The following is a 22,126-nucleotide window of genomic DNA, read 5'->3' as shown; positions in this document are numbered from 1 at the left end:
CTGCTCACATCTTTTATATATCAAGGTCAGCACAACACTACCAAACCCAACCCGTTGCCATTGAGTTAATTCCGACGCCTAGCGACCCTGCAGGACAGAGTAGAACTGTTCCGTAAGGTTTCCAAGGCTGTTAATCGTTATGGAAGCAGACTGCCACGTTTCTCCCATGGGGTGGCCAGTGGGTTCAAACCTTTTGGTTAGCAGCCAAGCACTTAACCACTGCACCACCAGAGCTCCTTAGCACAACCCTAGAGATTATTAACCCTAGTCCGTAATCAAGCCAACCCTGGTCACAGAAAAGCTGTTACGGAGATGGCAGAAGTGAAGCTTTTCCTTTTATCGCTCCAAGCCTTAGCTTTCCCACCCAAGGGAGCAGTGGGATTTCAAAAGGCTCAAGTAAGTTTAGACTCTATATCAGCAAATAGCTTCAAAACAGTAAGTAAACAGACATGGAAAAAACCACATAAACACTGGATGGGGAGAATGTCTACATCCCCATGCATACAAAAACACCTAAAAGATAGAGCTAAAAAAGCAATTCAATATTTTGCTTATTAACAAATCCTGGCTGTATCAAAGCTCTTCTAGAAGTCTCTCTAAAATTCCAAGTTGTTTAGAAAAGTTACTTAATATAATCCAATGTTCATTTTGAAAGAAATCCCTAATTTCTTCTGATTTAGCTTCCAAAACTGTGCCACTGCATTCTTAGTTCAGATTTTCTTACCATCCTAAAAACATTCAATGATTTAGTATACGATTCAATTTCATTGAAATAAAAACAAAAATTCTAACAACAAATGATTTTATCATACTCAGTGTTTTTAATATTTGTTAAAAATCTAACTGGAAAACAAACAAAAACTATCTTTACATACCAATCTCTATACCAAAAGGTTTTCTAAGATTCATCTTAAGAGCCTTGTTTTATTCTTTTCAAAGCCAGCAGCTGAGACTTGGTTAATAAGACACTATTTGCTAAGTTTTACAGCTAGATATTTTAAAAATACGATACAACTACTTCCATTCATTCCCAAATTCTCTGTAATTTAGTCTCATGTTTGAAGACTGCTGCTGGATGGTCAGCGTGACGTTACTGTGGTTTGTCGTAACTGTCATGCTCAGTACTCCTGTGCGTTAAAGAGGGGTACAGGATAGAAAGGCTAGCAATACCAAATCTTTCCTTACACGAGGCACTCTGTAGAATCCAGCGGTGTCCCCCATCCATGCCCATTTTTTGTATTTAGGAAAAGTTCAGAAAAGGATCCTGGAGTCTCACAAAGCAAGCAGAATTCCTTCTTTCCATTTAAAGTAGGAAAGAGAAGAGAGAAACCCAATGTAGCCCTTCTTCCCCTCCTATAAAAAAAAAAAAAAACTATAGGTCTCGTAATTTAGTGTCCTTCCTTAAGTAAACAAGCAAATGCTACTACTCCCGAGGGACTCTTGTGGATCAATAACTACTAACCATAGTAAAGTAAGCTTTAATACTGCTTGAACTAAAGTAGAATTACAGTCTTTAAGATTTAGGAAGTCTTGAGGCCTATACAGTTCTAGTAGATAACCACTTTATTTTAAACATTACTGAAGAAACCAAAGGGTTTATGGACAAGATACTGCCCTGGCACTGAGTAGTGACTCCCAACCAGGATTAACAAATATAGGTGCCTGAACCCAACCCAGGGATTCTGACTCTGTGGGTCTGGGCTAGGGCCTGAACTGGTTTATTTTTAAAAATCTCCACAGATGATTCCAACAGATACTCTAGATCTGTAGCTGAGAACAACTGCTACAAAGTGAAGGCAGGGCAGAGTTCCTTAGGACCCTGGTATTCAGTGAGGCCCTAGGTACGCAGCACTGACATCACCTGGAGTTTGCTAACATGCAGGAGTGAGGGCTACATCCCGTACTCAGTGAATGAGAATTTGCAATTTAACAACATATGCGATTTGAAAGCTCAGTTAAATCTGAGAAACGATGATGTAGAACATATCCTTAAGCTATTTAAAAAAAAAAATTTTTTTTAAAGCACTGGAATACTTTTTTACAAGTAAAACCTTATGTTGAGCCCCTCTAATAAATAAAATACAACACAAGGTGAGAAGACAGGTGAGTTCTGGATCACATCCGTAAGTCCTACTTTTTAAGCAGTGGCATGCAAACAGAAGTGTTAGCATAACCCAAGATAGAAAGCAAATAAATGTCTTTTCACTTCTTCAGGGTATACTGAATATACTAAATACAAACAAATACCCCCACGCCCAGGCCATCTCAAGCAGTAGCGGTGATGAGGACGATGACTAGCATTCACTGAGCATTTACTAAGTGAAGGTCATTGTTCTATATATTTTACCTGGTTTAGCTTATCCAAGGAGCCCTGGTGGCACAGCGATTAAGCACTCAGCTGCTAGCCAAAAGGTCGATGGTTAGAACCACCAGCCGCTCCATGGGGAGAAGGTGTGGCAGTCTGCATCCAAAGATTTACAGCCTTGGAAACCTGATGGGGCAGCTACTCTGTCCTAGAGGGTCGCTATGACTTGATGGCAAGGGGTTTGGCTTAGCTTATTTAACCCTCACAACAGCCTTTAAGGTAGGTGCTATCCTTGCCACCCCCACTTTACAGATGTTCAGTAAGGTGCCCAGAAGTGACCTGGGCAGTGAGAGGTACAGCTAGGTTTGGAAATTAAGCAGATTGGTCCCAAAGCCCTTGGTTTAACTCCTCTACTGCTTCCCAGATGGAGAAGCTCACCAGCTACTAGAGGAAAAAAAGGCCGGCTAACCTCGTTAATCCTAAGGTTCTAAATATATTCTGTCCTTCTATAACCTCTATCCATCATCATCATCGTCATCATAAAGAAGTCATAACTGGGCACTTAAAAAAAATAAAGGCAAAGGTTTATATGCTGCATCACCAACTTTCCATTCTGAAACTTCTTTTCTATGTCAAAGCTGCTTTTGATATTCATTTTAACTCTACTTCACTTTCATAAAACAATATGGGAGAAGAACTCAGCATGATCCACAAACCTGCGGACCTGGGGTAACTTTATTTTCCTGGAAATATCTCCCTCCATCTTCGGGGTATGTTGTTATTGTTGGCGGCCATCAAGTTGATTCCAATTCAGGGTGACCCTATAGAACAGAGTAGGGCTGACCCACAGGGCTTCTAAGGAGCGGTTGGTAGATTTGAACCACTGACCTTTTGGTAAGCAGCCAAATTCTTAACCACTGGACCACCAGGGCTCCCTTTGGGGTATATCACCAGCAGAAAGCCAGGATCCTCCCTACATATCACAGTCACTCTGCTGGCCAAGCAGACTGCACCAAGGAGAGTGAAGTATGGCAGCCGTCCTTCCCTCGTCTACCTCTACAGACCCACCATAACCTGCCTTTTACCTACCTGTGTTATTTCTTTTCCACCTAACCATATACTCCAGTCACACGGGACTACTTCCGCCTAATGTCTCATACCTTTCCATCTTGTGCCTTTCTATATCTGGCTTCCTTAGGCTGGAATCCCTTTCTTGCTGATGGTTGAAATTCTGTTTAAGTCCAGTTCAGACGTCATTGTCTGTGTGAAGTCTTCCTCAGGTGACTCAAAAAGAAATGTCTCCACTGTTGCTATTCTCAGCTGTTTTTATGCTTCATTTTTGTTACTGGTACTAGGGTTCACTTGACAGTTACTTGTATATGAACATGTCTCCTCAAGACACATTCCTTCAAGTCAAAGATCACATTTAAAGAATATTTACATCTGCCTAGCACAATGCCTTGCTCATAGCTGGCACACACAAAAAAAGGCTGAATTAAGAAGAATAAATATAAATAGCGTGACTGTAAGCTGGCAAACTTTCTTCTCTCATTCCTAAGAGCTAATGAAAACCACAGTTAATAGTGATCCAAATTTGTTTTTCATTCCATGGGGCAGTTTTAGGATACCCAACTTTCCAATATGTTCAGAATCACAGCTCCCAAAGGTAAAGTGAAGTTCGAAGAGAAGCCAGATCATAGATGACAGAAGGTCTGTTCAGGATGAAGCCTTTCCCAGTGAGGTACTGCACTTGGACGGCTGACTAGGCAAGTTACGCAACCCAGTGTCTCAAATGTCATTGTTAGCTATGATTCTCTGGATTTAATTCTGTGTTGCATTATTTTCATATATTGGTGCAGTTCAAGATTTGTCTGGGTTTCAATACTTAACAATCATACCACATACAGCACCAGTTGGCTGACCCTTTCCAAGTACTTTTGTATTACATAGAAAATACTGAGTGGAATGGCTTTTTTCCTGGAACTACAAACTCAGTTGCTTGAGGCGACAGAAACGAATCTCGGAAGAGAAAACCCAGAGATATGCAAGTCATCTGTAATGTGTTATAAGCTCTTTGCAACTACTAGAATTTGGGGGCGAGGAGTTAGGGGGTGGGGAGAGAAGAGTGTTCCCAACTAAGAAAATAACTTTGGATTAGGGTACAAGTGGCAGTGGCAGGACAAGTTCTGCCTGACGTCCAGCTGGACACCACCATCTCAACTGCACAGGAAACATATCTGTTTCCATAGCACCCCCAACAGTCAAGACCCAGCAAATATAAACCGTAACATAACAGTGATCTACTACATCCTCCCCAATTTATGTCCTTGACTCCTGCCCATGGCACACTAAAAATTTCTGGCCCTGGAAATAAAGCAGGCTCCTTTGTTATCCCCTTTCCAGATCTGTTATTTGGAGACCAAGGGAAAGGAAAAAACATTTCTGAATACAGAATTCTATTGGGAAGAAGATCTGATACACGCAACTAGTGTTTCTCACAGAATGGGAACCTCGTGAAGTAGAAGCATGTGAATTTTTACTGTCTTCTAGTTCTTCTGAGTTCCAGAAACAGACAGACAAACAGATAGCTGGGGCTAAGGCACAGAACAACAACAAAATCACTGGACGAACGAGAGACGATGACATGTTCAAAAGCTACACAACAGAGCTTCAATGTCCCTATGTGAGTTTCTAACTCCTGCTTTATTGGAAGCTTTTCTTTTCCTGTTTGATACACAGGGTACAACATGTCAAGAAAAAAGACTCCTGGAAGAAAAAAACAACTTTGAGAATGAAGAAGCTAGGTGAGAGTCAAGGTATGTTGTTACAGAAAAGCTCAAGTGTACTCAACAGAAAGCATCTATACAGAAGGGCTTTCCCATAACGTGGTCCTTAGGCTCATGCCCCAGGCCATGCTCTACAGCTGAATCATGGCTCTATTGAGTGTTTACACTGAAAGCTTCCACTACAAAAGTGACTAGAAAACTCCTATCACTCTTTCAAAGGTAAAGAAATGTAGAGATCCCAACCTAATCCTGCACTATCCCAAGATCCACAACACATCTACATTTCAGTAAGTGAGTAGACATATTCCAAACATCGTGGGCGTTGTAATTTCACGCCCACAAAATAAATTTTGAAGACTTATCTCTTGGAATAGAGATTGGTTGAATGTGGTTCATTTGAGTAAATAACATTAAAACAAACAAAAATATTGAATTTTTCGGAAATGTAATGTCATAGGAGAAAAGGACAGTAGGATATTGAGGACATCAGACAAGAGTTTCATTCTGGTTTTTCAGTAAAACAAACAGTTGCAACATTTTCTGGCTTTAGTATCCTAGATGCATGTTATGCACATGACTAAGGAACGTCAGCAGTTATGAAATTCAGGCTTTGAATCTACTTCTCCCTAATTCAGAATTCCCTGTACAGAGAAGCATTGACATTCAAAGGTTTCAAGAGGCCTTATTTGCAAGCCTGCCCTACTAAGTCCAGCCAAACCCAGAACGAAACCCATTGCCGCCCAGTCCATTCCGACTCATAGCAGCCCTCTAGGACAGAGAACTGCTCCACAGGGTTTCCAAGGCTATAAATCTTTACGCACATGGACTGCCACATCCTTCTCCTTGGGAGCGGCTGGTGGGTTCAAACTGCTGACTTTTCGGCTAGCAGCCGAGCACTTACCACTGCACCCAGTCCATTCCCCCAAAATAACTGGGGGATTACAAATAAATGGGAAGTGACCCCAGTAGGTAGGTAGTACAGCACTCATCCTGAACAAAACTCATTATTATACCTTGAATTACTTATTTTGGTAATATTTAATAAGTACCTAGAAATGCAATACACAGAACAAGGGCTGTCTCAAACTCAAGCTCACCTTCCGTTAACATAGGGTTTGTTTTTGGTTGCTCGCCCACTTTCCCTTGGAACGTTCCTTTAATATTAAGCAACTTTGAGGACTCCACGATACGCTGACGTAGCTTTGGAAAAGAAAGGTCATCTGCCTTACTTAGCTAATCGCTTTTCCTACAGTTCTCAGCAGCTGAAGATGTCTGCTTCATCTATTTTTCCCTGGCTCTTCCGGACAAGACAAGTACATTTTACCTAAAAAGAGTCCTGCTGCAGGTAAGTTACTCTCATTGTTTAGGCTGTCGGCATCATTTGGTTTGAACAGAACATTAGAGATAGAGGTAATCCTTTTATTCTGGAATACTGGATTTATTTGGAGTACATCAGACACAGTGGCTTAATCACCTTTCCTACAGTAACTTAGTCACTCATAAGCCTTTTTTCATCATTTACAAATAGGGGACCTACACATAATACAAACCAGAAAGTCTGGCCTGTCGACAGCATTCAAGCAACTAAAGCCCTGTCTGTATGAAACTTAAGACTTACTGATAAACTGACCTCAAAAATCATGTTATGTCTCTTTTGAAAAGAAGTTTTCAGATAATGAGAAGAAGCCTGTCATTCAGTTCAGATAAACGCATTACAAAATTCAGCAAGCCAGCTGTGGCTTCCAAAAAGCCTAAAAGCCCTTCCTTGTTGCCACCCTTCATTCCTTTTGCACTCATGTGGTACCTATTTCCTTATTCCTAGATAAAGATGATCATGGTCCAATGGAGCAGCAGGGTTAGAGGTTAGATGGTGAAGCCTTAGATATACAAATAAAACCCATGGATAGACATGAGAATGTTTATATATCCTTGACATCCAGGTGCTTTAGCATCTCAACCAGTGGCTTTCCAACTTTCTTAGACTGAAGACTCCAGCGCTTTGTGACTATCTGTCCTCATTTTCACTCTCCACTGTCTGTATCCATGACCACCTTTCCCTCAAATAAGCCACTACAGTACTCAGACAAGCATGCTGGGGGAGCCTCAACACGGAAGTGATTAAGGCAACAAAAGCTGCCTTGCACAGTGAAACACAGCTAACCCACTACCCCAGTGGAGGTCAATCTTGGTTACATATTAGAATCACCTCCAGAGCTTTTACACATCTTAATGCCCAGGCCTCATCCCAGACTTACTAAGTAAGCATCTCTGGGGATGGAATCAGGCGTCAGTGCTTTTTAAAGCTCCCTCGGGTGACTGCAATATGTAGTAAGCTGAGAGCCACTCCGCTAACTCAGCTTGAATTGCTCCCTGGTTTTCACATAGAAAACCAACCCCCAGATCCTGTTTTCCACACAGAATTGCAGATGATTTTTAAAGAAGATTCCTAGGTGCTGCTCTACTTTAAAACTAGGGAATTTCTTGCTCAATAAAGGACGAAAGTGAGGGGGTGTTCTAATTCATTGGCAGTCCTTTGCATACTCCCACATCTGCCAGCGCTGCTTCTGATCCCTTTGGAGACCATGAAATCACACAGACGACTTCTGGGGTTCCCGTTAAGCAGGACTGGCATTATACAGACATCTGATTCCTGCGAGTTAAACGCCAAGCTGTACTAGGTCCCCAAGGTCCCTTCTCTCCTACCTCCAACAGGTCTATCATCCTGGTCATCTGGGAGTAGATAAGGACCCTATGTCCTTGAGACTTGAGCCGAGTCAGCAGGACGTCCAGGGCATACAGCTTCCCACTGTCAGTGATGAGGCTCTCCTTGCCTGGGGAGAAGAAAAAGGGTGAAAGGGAAAGTGTATTTAACTGAAGCAGCAAAACCACTGACTGCGAAGCTGTACGCAGCCAGAACTGCTGCAACCAGGACGCCGGTCACCGTGAGGGCGCCGGTCACCGTGAGGGCGCTGGTCACCGTGAGAGCGGGAAAGTGCTCTAGAGGAAGAATGCAAAGCACCATTACCACCACGTCCCCAGCCGTGCTCTGGAAGAAGTATCCTGAGTGAGGGAGGTGCAAGTTCCCTCCCGACTGGCAGCTCCCCATCAGACGCCTGTAGCCAGGGCACTGGAGAGCTTCCCTGCTCTGCACCCCCGGCTCAGTGGATACCAGCTACAGGCTGCTGTTCACGCCAAGTGACGTCCACCTTGCTTCTGCTCTCAGTGACCTGAGAGACGATTTCTCTTTGCCCATTCCATCTCTGGATCTCTGCTTCTGCTAGTTCTGTGGCTAAATGGGTTACCCCCGAAAACATGAAAGAATGAAGAAACAAGGGAGGCTTCTGCCAGTCCTTAGAGACAGGTACACACCAAGGATTACAAATAAACATACCCGCCCCACCTTTTCTTTTTAATAAACCAAAATACCCTCTCCTGGATGATTTCAAGTAGGCTGGCTGGTAAACGTCATTATCCCCTGTTTTAACTCAATAAAGACACCGGGGCTGGTTTAGTTTTCCAGAAGGACTGACTTTGGGTTTCTGTGAAAACAAGCTGCTTTCACTCACTAACTTGTGCTTTCTCCTTCCTCTTCCCATTTTTCTTTTACAAGCATTTCAACCAGAGATCTTTGAAGAACACTCAACCCACAAATCTTCATCTCCTATCCACTGAGTATCGTTCAACTCCCATCATATTTCAGGAAGCAGTTTCCTGTTTGCAGACTGGGTCCATAAACATGTCCTGAACAATTGTTGCCATTAAGAGGGGAAGAGATGAGGCGTAAGGGACTGTGGGACTCAGGAGCACATGTGGAAGGGGCCGTGGGACACAAACAGGGAAAAGAAAGGATAGGAGTGTTATGTAAACAACAAACCACTAAGAGTGAAAAATAAAATGGTTAAGAAAAACACACTGTCCATTCTTAGTTTCTGGGTTTGAATCATGGCTTTTCCTTAGAACTGCAGAGGCTGACTGCTGAGAGCAAGCCAAGAGTTCTCAACGGCCAGTTCACTGTTCTTGCCACTATTTGCCAAATGTACAATCAGTGTATAAACTGAACAAGAAGGGACTTGGTGACAGCACCGTAACAAATCAGCAGCTACTGTGTTTGTTACAAAGCTGCAGGTCCTGGATCTTTACTCCTCCATGCTGCAGCCTGCCTTGCCCACCTGCGGAAGGCTACCAAGCACATCTCCTCCACCACCCCTCTCCGGAGGCTGTGGCACACACCTTTTCTCAGCCTCTTTGTTTGGTCCCGTTTAGATTACTGAAATGCTCTTCTTTTTGTTGGTCTCCTTACCAACACAATCAAATGACTGCAGCTAAGACAGAACCAACTGGTAAGCCCTCTGCCTGGCACCAGACTAGGGAGCTTGTATCAATTCCAAGTCTGAGCAGGCAGCAACGATTTCATTACAACTTCAAGCTTTTCTTCTCGTTACAATTATCCTTTTCCTTTAATTGGATTTCCTGGGATTCCCCCATTTTGCTACCTTCATAGAGCTACCAATCAACTTTAGACAATAAGTTTCTTTCTTTTGTCACTGAAAGCATACCCAGCCCAGTGCCGTCGAACTCGATTCTGACTCATAGCGACCCTGTAGGACACACTGAAAGCACAGCAAGTATAGAAGCCCATATATTTTTCAGCCATTGAGTGAGACGGGGCAAGCTAAGCTCATCAGATCTCTGCAGCCTGCTTACCTTCTCTCTCCACTCAGACACACTCCCTCAGCACACACCTACCTTGTGTATGAATTTTGAGAAGCTTCATCTCAAAATCAAGATTCTTGTCTCCCACATGCAAGATAACTAGAATGAATTGATGCTCACCATTAGGAAGGCTTAGAGATGAAGTTAGGCATACAACTTATAAGGACGGAACTCTGATGTGCCTGAAGGAAGCAAGAAGTGATAGCTGTTGTTGACTACTTATTGTGTGGGTGGGGGAGGTGAAAGTGGATGGACTTGACTTCTTTGGCCTGGTCTTAGCCTAATATTCCTGAAAGAAAAGGCCTAAGAAGAAACAATAGCCTTAGAACACTTAAAATAGGCTTCTCTGAACATGCTGGTGTTTTCTGCACCTGTATCCACTGCCTAATTTTTCAAGGGCTACCAAGTTGCCCTGAACAAGAGCACCACCTGGTGCTAAGCAGGGCACGGAGCCAGAGGAGCACAATTCCCTAGAAATCAGGCTGATTCTGCCAAGTCAAACATGTGCCCAGCCCCTTCTTTAAAACAGGAGCTCAGAAATGGCAAAATGAACAAACCTGTCCTATTCTGACCAATAGGCCATACAATCTTACGGTATTTCTATTTAGTTAGATAAGAGGCTCTTATTGTCCACAGTGTAAGATCCTGTTCGGAAACAAAACAAAATGAATGTAGCCCAGAGATATAAAATTAGGGCAGATTAAATATCTCCCTTTTCCGGGGAGGGGGGTGAGGCAGGTGAAGATGGGACTTTTGAAGGAATGGTACAATCTTCTCCTCGTAAAACATGCAGACTCATTCAAGGTGTTAACTCCTGGAAATTCTGGTCAGAGTCTCAAGAATGTCATAGAAGCAACGCTTCCCAGGGAAACAGAAAATGTGAAAGTATTGAGGAAAGAGAGAGAAAACACAGGTTTCAGTGGCTCCCCCTCTGCTCCAGCCAGTCTACAGAGCACAATGGGGTCAGTGAGGAGATGGTTGGTTCTCACAATAAACAGCCAGTAAGGCTGGGGCTTTTTATCGATGCTAAAAGAACTCAGACGCTTCCTGCTATTTAAACAAGGTCCATTTTTCTTTCAAAGAACAGGAAAAGCCACAAGAGATTCCCACAGCGCCAGCAATAAGCCTGCTACTCCCGTACTGGGAACTTAAGAGCCAGAATGAAGAAGGGAGAAAGAAGAAATAAGGTGCTGTCCAGCCTCGTTCAGTACTTGAGCTCACCTCCTGCTGGGCTTCTGTGGTTTCCAGGACCTGCTGGATGCAACCCCTCTATTCCCACTAGCATTCAGTATACGTCTGGGTTTCCCCCTTATATTCAAACAATATACCTTCATCTACTGCTTTTATGTGTTCCAGGTCAGCTATGAGGCCATATACAGTATCACCCTCATCTACCCAAAAAGGCATCTTCAGTTCAGGGCAGCCCCAAGTCTACTGAACCCTGAAGCCCCTTAACTGTTCACAAAGTAAACCATAAGTGGAAAAACCAGGCTGCAAACACTGGAGTCCAGTTATTTCTTAGAATCAACAAATTCTCCCTTTTGAATGCCAAATGGGGCTGTAGTTTACTTCTACAACATGCCAATAAGATGAATATAATCTAGGTATCAGAGAGTGTGGACAACCAAAACTAACAGGGTTGCCCAAGTTTGTCAGCAGGTGTAAGCAAAGAACATGAGCCTATGAACCATTTCTGTTCAATTTCCTTAAAAGCAGTCTCACTAAGGCAAAGATGAAAACCCAGTTTCCTTCCAAGCCTGGACCTTGACCCTAGGGGGTCTGGGAATCTGCTAGCATTTTGGCACAGAACACTGTTTTTCCTCTCATTATCATCCAGATCTCTAGTGCTTCGTGCAGGCCACTGTTTATGCTACTTAAGCTAGGCTTTCTGTAGAGTGACGACATTCTCATTCACTCCACTGGCTATGGCACAAGACAACCTTATTTACTCAACTTGGGCAAAGCCTTTTTTGAAGTCCCCCCCGCCCCATTTCTTTCTTTTAAAGACTAGTATTCCCTTCTCAGCTGTAAGCTCACTAAAGCAGAGTATTTAAGCACGCATCTAGAAAACATCTCTCTCCACTCAAGTCACAAGTTACTTCAGCGTTCTTACCTTTATGTTATCAAATGAGGGTTAAAAAAAAAAAGGAAAAGGCAAAGGAGGAAACAGAAACCTCAAGAGCTTTGAATTCCAAATATCTGAAATCACTACACAGAATACCTCACTGGTTCTCCCCCGCCACGGCTGGGAACGTATTCCAAGAAGACAGAGGACTCACCTGGAATCCTGATGAAAGACCAGCCGTTCTGAGGCCTGATGCTCCACAGTCCCCCGGCTGGCTCTGGGAAGAACTGGGACCGTCGATTTAGCCAGTCTGCAGCCAGTTCAGGGGCCCCATTCAACAAACACTGCTTGGCTGCCAGACTCCCTCCCTCCTTCAGCGTGCGCCGCTCATATTCTGCACTTCGGTCATTGCAATAAGAATCCAATGGCACTGCGGTGACCTGCAGTGAAAGATACACGTGAGCAGCCCTTTCACAGTTTATATACAATAAGCTTTTTGAACCTCAACTCTGAAATCAGACTAATGTGTGTAATTCTGAGGCTAGTGGTAACCACGCTGTTCTGACAAAGTGAGTTGTCCCCAGAGCTGACATAGTGAGCTTCCCCAGGTAAAAGGTCCACCTCTTATAAGATGTACCTTCAAACAAACTAAGGATCCAAAGACAGCTGGAGTTTGCAGATAAACTGGGAAACTAGGTTAGGAATAATTCTATTTTATCTCTCTCTTGATCAATCAATTGATTGACCGACTGACCTACCCACACGTGAAATATATCTTCCCACTTTGCCACTTCCCTGGATTGTTGGACACTGCTCTTGGCAAAGACCTATAAGCCATACACAGGACGGTGATGCCAGAAAAAGAGCTGGTCATCATTAAAAAACCTAAAGAGTACTGATTTTTGAAGCTACCTTTAATGATTTTGTAGCAAAGCACTTCTTTCTTAACTAGATTGCTGACTGACAAACCTCGTGGGAAGGAAGATTTAAGAGCTTTCTTTCTGGCTATAAGCTTGGGGGTGGGGTGAACAATTGCCAGAGAGCAGCAGATTCATTTCTGGTAGGGCAGAGGCTATGCACAAATTTTATCTCACCACAAGGTGCAGCCCAGTAACACGCAAATGTTGACTGCCTCCCACAATGGAGTAGAGGACTCCTGCCAATTTAGAAACACAGGCTTTATCTTTCTCTAGCTGTCTGGGCTTATTCCCACTCTAATAAGCAGCTGCGTGTTCAGATGACTGTGAAATCATTTGATAAGTAGCCTGTCTCAGATGACAAGGCTACTTCCTGTTAAAATTTAGAGGCTATGATTATCTGTCAAGCTCAGGTTGGAAAAATGCTAAAAGCATACTAGAATGAGTAAATTACTTAGAAGAACCTTGGAATTAGACCAAGAGATAAGGAGAAACTGGGTAAAAGGAGCAAGGGCAGAGAGAAGGGAGAAGTCAGAACGTAAAACAGTGGCGATACAACTCCTATTTAGGTAGGCCTATTATTTTATTATTTCTTAGAAGTCAGGCATTTCAGAAGGTCCCTCTATCCTGCTGTTAACTTTTTGATTTTCATGCCAATCAATGTTGAGGGCAACGGTTCTCAAGTTTTTGTACATGTAAGAACCTCTGTGGAGTTGGTCAAGAGTGCAGATTTTAACCAAAAGGTCTTAGGAAGGGCCAATAGGTCTGTATTTTTAACAAGTATCCCAAGACCTCAAGCTACACCTTGAAAACTACTGCCTTGGGGTTTATAAACAGCCAGCCAGCTGTCTATAGAGACTATGGTATTGTAGGTGCTTCTGCTGGGGACAAGAAGGTACCAAGAACAGAGAAGCAGCATCATTCAGCAACAACCAGAGAATACAGCATGTTGCAAATGCAGCTGAACTGGCTTTGCTAGGGAGCAGTGCCATCTACGGCCCAGACGCAAAACTACAGACGGTCACAGCAAACTGGGCCCCTGAAGCTCCGAAACTCAGTTTTGATTGCCACAGTTTATCAGACAGTACTAGGGGCAAGTTTAGATAATCTTACACCACCTTTACCCTCTCCACAAGGAGTTTATTCTCCTCCTTCCAGGTTATATATTTTTCCCATTGAAACCTGAACACATGCAAATAAAGACTGAAAAACAGCTGGATAAAAACTGGGTCTCTCCCTGCTATGTTTTATCCTAGCAGTCGCCCTGCAGATGCTGGCCACAGGAGACACCTCCTGTCTAGGATGTGTGTCCCAGAACCTTACAATCAACAGCAGCTACACTTCCATAAAAACCACTAAAGAAGCAGTGGTCTGGACTACGGAAGTACGGCCAGTTCTGTATTTCAAACAGCACGCACTCTGGGATGAGCAAGTATACTTAGTCTTTTCTAATGAGAGACTCATGCTGACCAATCTTACGTTCAAAGATAATTGCTTTGATGTATTATTTTTTTCTGTAGAAAAGGAGAACTCATATTGAACTTGTTTTATAGACATAAAGACTTTGAACCCAAGATAAAACTTAAGAGCTAGAGACTCAGCATGAGGAATTGGGGGCTAAAGTTACACCGAGAAGACGACTCTTTTCTAGGTACTCTATAGATTAAAACCTGAACAACTTTTTCCAGCTATAAACTTTCACCCACTTTTCAACGTTCCTTTTGTCGACACCTTTCCAAGGGAGGATTGCAAGGCACATTTCTTAGTGAAATATTTTTTAATGTTCTGATAAGCTTCTTTGGCCGAGAGCCCTGGATCAAGATACATGCAGAATCATACAATGCCATGCAGTAAGTACGTAAGCAGTATACTCATGAGGTCCAAAAGGGGGCCAAGAGTCCACTTCTGCTTACAATAAATCCTGCTTTCCAAGCCAGCTCTATCCTAAGCAGCCTCACATGTTCTGCCAACTCCAGTGGCTTTCCTGATTGCTTCAAAGCAGGGTGAGATGAACCACGACATAACATTCCTGCCATCTTCAAATGGAAATACGTGCTCCCTTTAGTCCTACATGAGCGAACCCCGTTGCTCGCTTCATTAACCTCCTGAACTACAGTACCTGCCTCCTCAAGCATCCAGCGCGTCCTTCCTGAGGACATGTGTACTCCTGTCCTAGCGGCAGGAAGCGGAACCGCTCCAAGCCCTTTGGTTTCTTTGTAAGACGAGTTCCCAGGGTCTTAGCTGATTAACCCTATAGAATTATTTCCTCAGCTAATAAGAAAATAGCTCCTATAATTTCTTCCTTAGCAGCACAGTTCTTTCAAACTGACTGTTAAGTTTTCATAGTATAACCAAACCCAATGACGTCGAGTCGCTTCCGACTCATAGCGAGCCTGTAGGACAGGGTAGAACTGCCCCATAGAGTTTCCAAGGAGCACCTGGCGGATTTGAACTGCCGACCGCTTGGTTAGCAGCTGTAGCACTTAACCACTACATTACCAAGGTTTCCTTTCATAGTATATGACAGGAAAATGGTCTTAACTCCAGGCCGAGACTGACGCTTCAAGGGTAAACAGTTTCTCACTCCCCATCACAGATACGTTAGAAAGACAACATCAGATAACGAATTCATCTCATGAAATGCTGCCTTGTTCACACTGCAGGCCTGGCGTGGAAGGTGTGTACGAAATTTTCAGAGATGTTTAAGCCTTTTCCTCCTATCCTCATAACGTGGTGGAATTGCCCCATTTTCATGTTTAACATATACTATGTGAAGAAATCCACAAGTATGGGTAGAGGGGCTGACAGGAAAGGTGGATGTTGGGGAGCAGCCGTTTATCACATGACGTAAGCTTTCTCCTGCTCCCTGCCGGCCTTCACACGTGTATGGCTGTGACAGTCTTCCCCAGGCTACAGTTTATTGTTCTTCGGGCAAACAGCAGCCCTAGGCCTAACACTGCCTTTGCAGCAATGTAGTCAGCATCACAGAAGCACCCTGTTCTGATCAACGGGGTACAGGAAGGATCCAAACACCTTTTCAAAGCTGAAACTGTCGAAGAAAACTACTCCCAATCTACAAATAAAACTAATGAACAAGAATAAGATCCAACAGTCACCGTTCAGGTGGGGCACACCTGTGAACCACAGTCCAGGCAGACGTGGTTCAGAAAGTGAGGAAACATCCAACTGAGATGCTTCATGATGCTAGAGTGTTGTGTTTCCTTTCGTTATTTGGATACTGTACTGAGGCATTAAGGCCAGGCCAAATCTCTCCCTCAACCTAGCCCCCTTCTATGAAAAACCCTCAAAAACCTCAATGTGGGTGACAAACAGCTCCCTCTCCTTTGGAAATATTCGTTGCTCCTGACTTGGCTGTTGGGTGATAATCAACCTGACAGATGGCTTGTCTCCACTGCAGTTTAGAGCCCCTGACTGAATCAGAGAACTACACAGGAGATACGTGGTCAGGGAAAGAAGCCACTCCTAGCCACCATCCAACCATTCTCCAACAAACACGAAGTGAGGAAGTGCTGTCATGGGAAGGTCAACGCTGCAGATGCTCTCTTTTTTAAGTCCTGAGGATTTACATGCTTCTCAAGGTCCAAATAGCTTCATACACTTCTGTTTAAGAGATGGATCCCTTGAAAACTGGTTTATTTCTTTAAATACTATCTATTTTGTCTCTTCCCTGCCATGATACTTACTCGTGGACTGGCCACACACAAAAAAGATGGCAGCTCAGTCAGCAGGCAGCAACGAAGTGAGACAGCTGCTCTCCGCTGATGAATGACCTGGTCTGAGTAGCCACTCACAGCTTTACAGGGGCTGCTGAAAACAAGAGACTACAAAACAGAAACACAAGTTAGTGCCACTGACAATCAGATCAGATGGACGCAAAACAGGAAAAATGTCACATATTAAACATCTGACTTAAAGACTTTCTTCCTGTAATCGTGAATACCATTATTTCCAATAAACAATTAACGACTAATTAGAACCAAGCATACAATACAGTCAAGGCCCATCCCAATTTCAAAATGTGGTTTTATTAATGTACTTGAAGCAACTGTCAATTCTACTCTACCTTTTTATGAAAGAAACACCATCAATTATAAATACCCATAGCAAAACTTTCATTAGACAAAACTGTGTGTGCGTGTATGTGAAGGAAAGTTTGGTTCACTTTATGGTTTACTGCAGATGCAATCTCATGTCTCGAATTAAAAACAACGACCAAGAACATTTCATTCTTCAATTTTCTTTAAAGCAGATCTGTTCAGCATCACTTGTGTGTACCAACATAGCGCAGTAAAGTTTTAGCAAGGTTACTTTTCTATTTATTGGGGGCATCAATACAAGTGGTCAGGAAAACAAACTCTTTAGTTCCTCTACTGGCTACTATTTTAAAAATATACATTCTTCGTTTATATTACTGTATCAAAAATACATATTAAGAGACTTCACAGTTGATGCTAAGATTCAGTTTACAGCCATTCATATGAAAGATTTTAAGTCTGGAATGTTCACATACAAAGAGTTCCTCTCTGGGATCAGAGTGTTTGTGTGTCAGGGACCTGCGTCTCTTCAGTGCCGTGTTAGGCATTCTACCCTGTATATTCTGCTTCCCTGCCAAGTGTTCCCTAATTTTACCTTCAGATCTTCATTCCTGACTACTTCACTTATTTGTTTTACTGGTTTTTCAAATAAGGCAGGCTGATATTTGTATGAAGATGACACATAAGGTAGTCTAAGTCATGCATTCTTGTAAGGTCAAGAGAACAAACTGCAACATCGGAACACAACCAGGACCTTCTGTAGGCAAGTAAGTTATAATTCTGGTACCCAAAGCTTCCAGTAACAAATCACTTCAAGATCTCTTTGCTCAGTAAGTAAATAAGAAGCAGTCTTCTGCTGAATTTTGTGGGGAATCCGCTGCCACCCAGACCATTCCTGTTTTGCAAAGGGTTTCAATCTTTCCCCGCAGTAAATGGGTTCTTCAGGATCAAAGTTTAAGAGAAGGTATTTCAAATTTGTAACATTATCTGCTTCCATGAAGCAATCAGCATCTTCTAAACAATAGTCATGAACAAACTGGAAAGCTTTAACTGTTTTTCCAGAATAGCTGGGTTCTGTCTTCACTCGTTTCTAATCCCACAGTATAGGAGTCTTTACGACACTTTATTACTACGCTGGGCCCATGCCTTTGGTGTGTTCAGTTTCTTTTTCTAGATGTTGAGGTCCCTGTCTTGCCCAGAAAAGAATTTTAACCTGAGTTTCTCAGCAACATTTGTGTTCTCATCTTAATATGGGCTAGCACCTACTTTAAGTTCACCTGTCCCTCTATATTTATGTTCATTATTATCTGAATGCCTAGTATGAGGGTCGTTATGAAGATTATTAGGCTGGTGTCATCCTGCTCTTCAGATACTGAATAGATAGGAAAGTTACAAAAAAAAAAAAAAAAAAAAAAAAAAAGCCTAATGCTAATTCACAGATAAAGGTAAAAATTTTAACCAAATTTTTTGTTTTCCAAAAGTACATTTCTGAGATCAGTGGTGGCTCCTCTTGCCCCTCCTGGTGGATGGAGAAAGAAGATGACACAAACCTGGCAACTACAGCTTCTCTCAGCCAGCTGCAAAAGTAGTTAAGTCCTGCTAGCTGAGCTGGGGAATCCACTGCCACCCAGACCACTCCTGAGCGAGAGGCTGAGGGAGTGGCAGTAGCTGATGAAAAGACTTTTAAATTCTTTACCAACTTCTGAACAGCAGTATCTAAACAATGTCTGTTAGAAATTTCTCAAGTTATCCTCATTCTGAGTATCTGAAATAGCAATATTCAGCAGAAGACTGCTTCTTACTTCATCCCGAAAGTATAAAGATAGAAGATGAAAGAATGAACATTTCCTTCAATTATTCTCTTCAACATTGTAGTCATCACTAAGAAAGGGGTACAGCACTCACCGTAGGAAGTCCTTATATTATTTGTGACAGTATGTTATTTGTGATTGTTGTTAGTTGGCTGTCGAGTCAGTTCTGACTCACAGTGACCCTATGTACAATAGAACAAAAACACCGCTTGGTGCCATGCCATCCTCACAATCATTGCTATGTTTCAGCCCATTGTTGCAGCCGTTATGTCAATCCATCTCGTAATGGCTCTTCCTCTTTTTCACTGACCCTCTACTTTATCTAGCATGATGTCCTTCTCCAGGAACTGGTCCTTCCTGTTAACATGTCCAAAGTACATGAGATGAAGTCTCGCCATCCTTACCATTAAGGAGCATCGTGGATGTTCTTCTTCCAAGACAGATTTGTTTGTTCTTCTGGCAGTCTGTGGTACACTGAATATTCTTCACCAACACCATAATTCAAGTGCATCAATTTTTCTTTGGTGTTCCTCACTCACTGTCCAGCTTTCACATGCGTATGAGGCAACTGAAAGTAACAATGGCTCGGGTCAGGTGCAACTTAGTCCTCAAGGTGACATCTTTGCTTTTTAACAGTTTAAAGGGGTGTTTTGCAGCAGACTTGCCCAGTGCAATATGTTGTTTGATTTCTTGACCGATGCTTCCATGGGCATTGATTGCGGATCCAAGTAAAATGAAATTCTTGGCAACTTCAATATTCTCTCTGTTTATCATGATGTTGCTCATTGGTCCAGCTGTGAGGATTTTTTGCTTTCTTTATGTTGAAGCGTAATCCATACTGAAGACTGTAGTCTTTGATCTTCATCAGTAAGTGCTTCAAGTCTTCTTCACTTTTAGCAAACAAGGTTGTATCATCTGCATATCACAAGTTGTTAATGAGTATGCCTCCAATCCTGATGTCGCTTTCTTCTTCATACAGCCCAGCTTCTCGGATTATTTGCTCAGCATACAGACTGTGATACTTTTCTTGAAAAAGTCTGCCTAGTGATAACTCTATTTGGTTAATGGGTTTTTATATAAACTAGGGTAAGACTGAGTTCTCACTGGAAATCAAACTGATTTGTAGCTCCCTGAATTCCAGATTTAAAAAAAAAGTAATTCGCTAGTTCAAAATGTTCAACATACTGCCTTAGCTTTAGAGAAACCCTGATTACCCTCAGAACATTTTACTCAATAAACGCCTTCTTCTAGATTATTCTCTCTCAACATTGGTTCCGCTAAATCTTCCTTAGTACAGGCGGTCCCTGGAAATGTAGCTTTACATAAATTAGACATTGCCGGATCCAGAAAACTTTATAATGTTTGAAACAGAAGAACATAAAGGACACCCTAAAGCCCACTGTGTAGGACGCTTGGGGGTAGGGATAGAGAAGAAAGTTCATCGCTTGTTCGGTTTATTTTGGCCAAAACCAAATTAGAAAAAAAGAAACAGAATGTTACACTACGGGTGATGTGACATGGCTATAACGCGGTCACAGCTTTTGCTATTCTGCTGTCCCTTTCTCATGCTCTTAAATGTCTCAATACCCTGTAGGCACTGGCAGCTGTGTGTGTTTTGCTGCCAACACCACCATGTGCACATAGTAGCAAAGTTAGCTTTTTGTAAATAGTCTTTTGGCAGCATGTAAAGGTCTCAAGTGAAAATAAGTAGGCCAGGATGACAGGCCCCACAGCTACACACTCTGCCACAGCGTAGCACAGAAAACACACCCCTGTTTTCTCAGATACACGGCCCATGCTTTGTTCTCCATGTCTTGCTTAAAACTAAAAAGAACACTTACGTTAATATTAGGTCTTCATCATTTAGAAAATCATTTTCTGTTTCTGTTCTTAGAGAACATGTCAGATTTAGATACACAGCAAAGGTCTCGCTTTAAACGAAAGGGAACAGTGTTTACAGATCAAATGTTAGACTACACGAATCTATTTTCACAGATATTTTAAGTGACCAAACAAAAAGGAGGAAAATAAAATACAGAAAAACCCTGAACACAATGGCTTCCCAGAGCTTTCCACAAGGGGCGTTGGCAGCTCTCACGATCTCAGGAAATGATGATAGATATAGATACTGTAGCTGAAAATTAACATTTAGCGGAAGAGTTTTCAAAAACTTCCTGTTTGAGGATTCTTCATCAATAGCCAGTTAATAGAGAATAATGCTGAAAGCTTAAACACACACCACCTTTAAAAAAAAATAATTCTTTATGCTTAGATCCTATTGTTCATTTTAAACTGCACAAATCTGAAATGTCCTCCATTTCTGAGCTCTTTGCCTCACTAGGGCAGCAGAGTATATAAAGCTTTCCACATACCCCACACCTAAGGAGACAATTACCATGACAACGGTTTTGCTGCTGAGCCCTGGTGGCGTAGTGGTTAAGAGCTCAGCTGCTAACCAAAAGGCTGGCAGTTCAAATCTACCAGCCGCTCCTTGGAAAATCCCACGGGCAGTTCTACTCTGTCATACAGGGTTGCTATGAGTCCGAATCGACTCGATGGCAACAAGTGTGGTTTTATTTTTTTAAGCTAGGAGATGGAATCAATCCTGGTACTGTTTCTGCAACTATCATTTTTAACGTGACATTTAATAGGATATAGTCTAAAACCTGTTCTGCCCCTAGAAAGACGACTAAGTGGTATATGGAACTACAGGTTCTGGTTTCTGTTTTTATTCTCAACAACAGCAACAAAAGATTAAGGTTCATACGCGTGAGGCTCCCACTCCTCGCCCACTGCAAGAGGGTAAGAAAGGACTTCTGGGCAGAGCAACCTGGGAAAGGAGACAAGGTGGTGGTGACAATGAATTTACGAGGGTTCTGAGCTAAACACACAGTCCTTCCTAAAATTCTCCCCAGTAAAAATGGGGTGGAACACAATAAAATTAAGTGCAACACAGGGAACCATGCTGGCTTTTCGTCACGTAAGAATCACAAGATACGGCAATTATCAGAAACGCATTCATGCTAGGTAAGAGATTTTAAAAGACTGTCAACTTTGACTAAAACATCCATAAGTGTCACTGGTTTATGCCCTTAGCCTAGTTTAGTCTGTTCCTTGATGTTTGTTCATGTACATCCCGAAGCTAGGAATGAGAATGTTACTTCCTCGAATTCTACAACACAGAATTCAAACTTGACGTTTACTGCAGGGTGAGAACAAGGGTTTTGTAGTTACAATGAGAAAGAAAGAGCTTCTCACTGTCCAGATTCATTCATACCTATGAGGGCATGGGGAGACTGGATCAGACTGCTGAATATGGCTCAGGTAGTATGTGATCTGAGGTTGCTTGCCAAGAACAAGAAAACAAGCAGCTAAGTCAACACTCATCATCTGTCTCCTTGAAGAAACAAGAATAAGCTATATTTAGGATACTGGCTGCTGGCACAATACCTATTACTCTTTTCTTTTTTCTAA

General features: G+C 42.5%; 1 protein-coding gene across 3 annotated transcripts in view; it reads right to left on the bottom strand.

The window, feature by feature from the left end:
* Window positions 1-22,126, bottom strand: part of INO80 (INO80 complex ATPase subunit) — a 134,350-nt gene that overhangs the window by 29,463 nt on the left and 82,761 nt on the right. For all 3 annotated transcript variants that reach the window (XM_010598353.3, XM_003418664.4, XM_023558669.2), the window contains exons 25-27: window positions 16,491-16,628; window positions 12,084-12,309; window positions 7,795-7,922 (exon numbers count right to left, since the gene is read on the bottom strand). In XM_010598353.3, the coding sequence (XP_010596655.1) occupies window positions 7,795-7,922; window positions 12,084-12,309; window positions 16,491-16,628 (492 nt within the window). The remainder of the gene's footprint in view (window positions 1-7,794; window positions 7,923-12,083; window positions 12,310-16,490; window positions 16,629-22,126) is intronic.

Source organism: Loxodonta africana, chromosome 10, assembly GCF_030014295.1.
Source record: "Loxodonta africana isolate mLoxAfr1 chromosome 10, mLoxAfr1.hap2, whole genome shotgun sequence".
NCBI lineage: Eukaryota > Metazoa > Chordata > Mammalia > Proboscidea > Elephantidae > Loxodonta > Loxodonta africana.
Note: the sequence above shows the minus strand (reverse complement) of the source record. Positions and strands in the feature narration are given on the sequence as shown.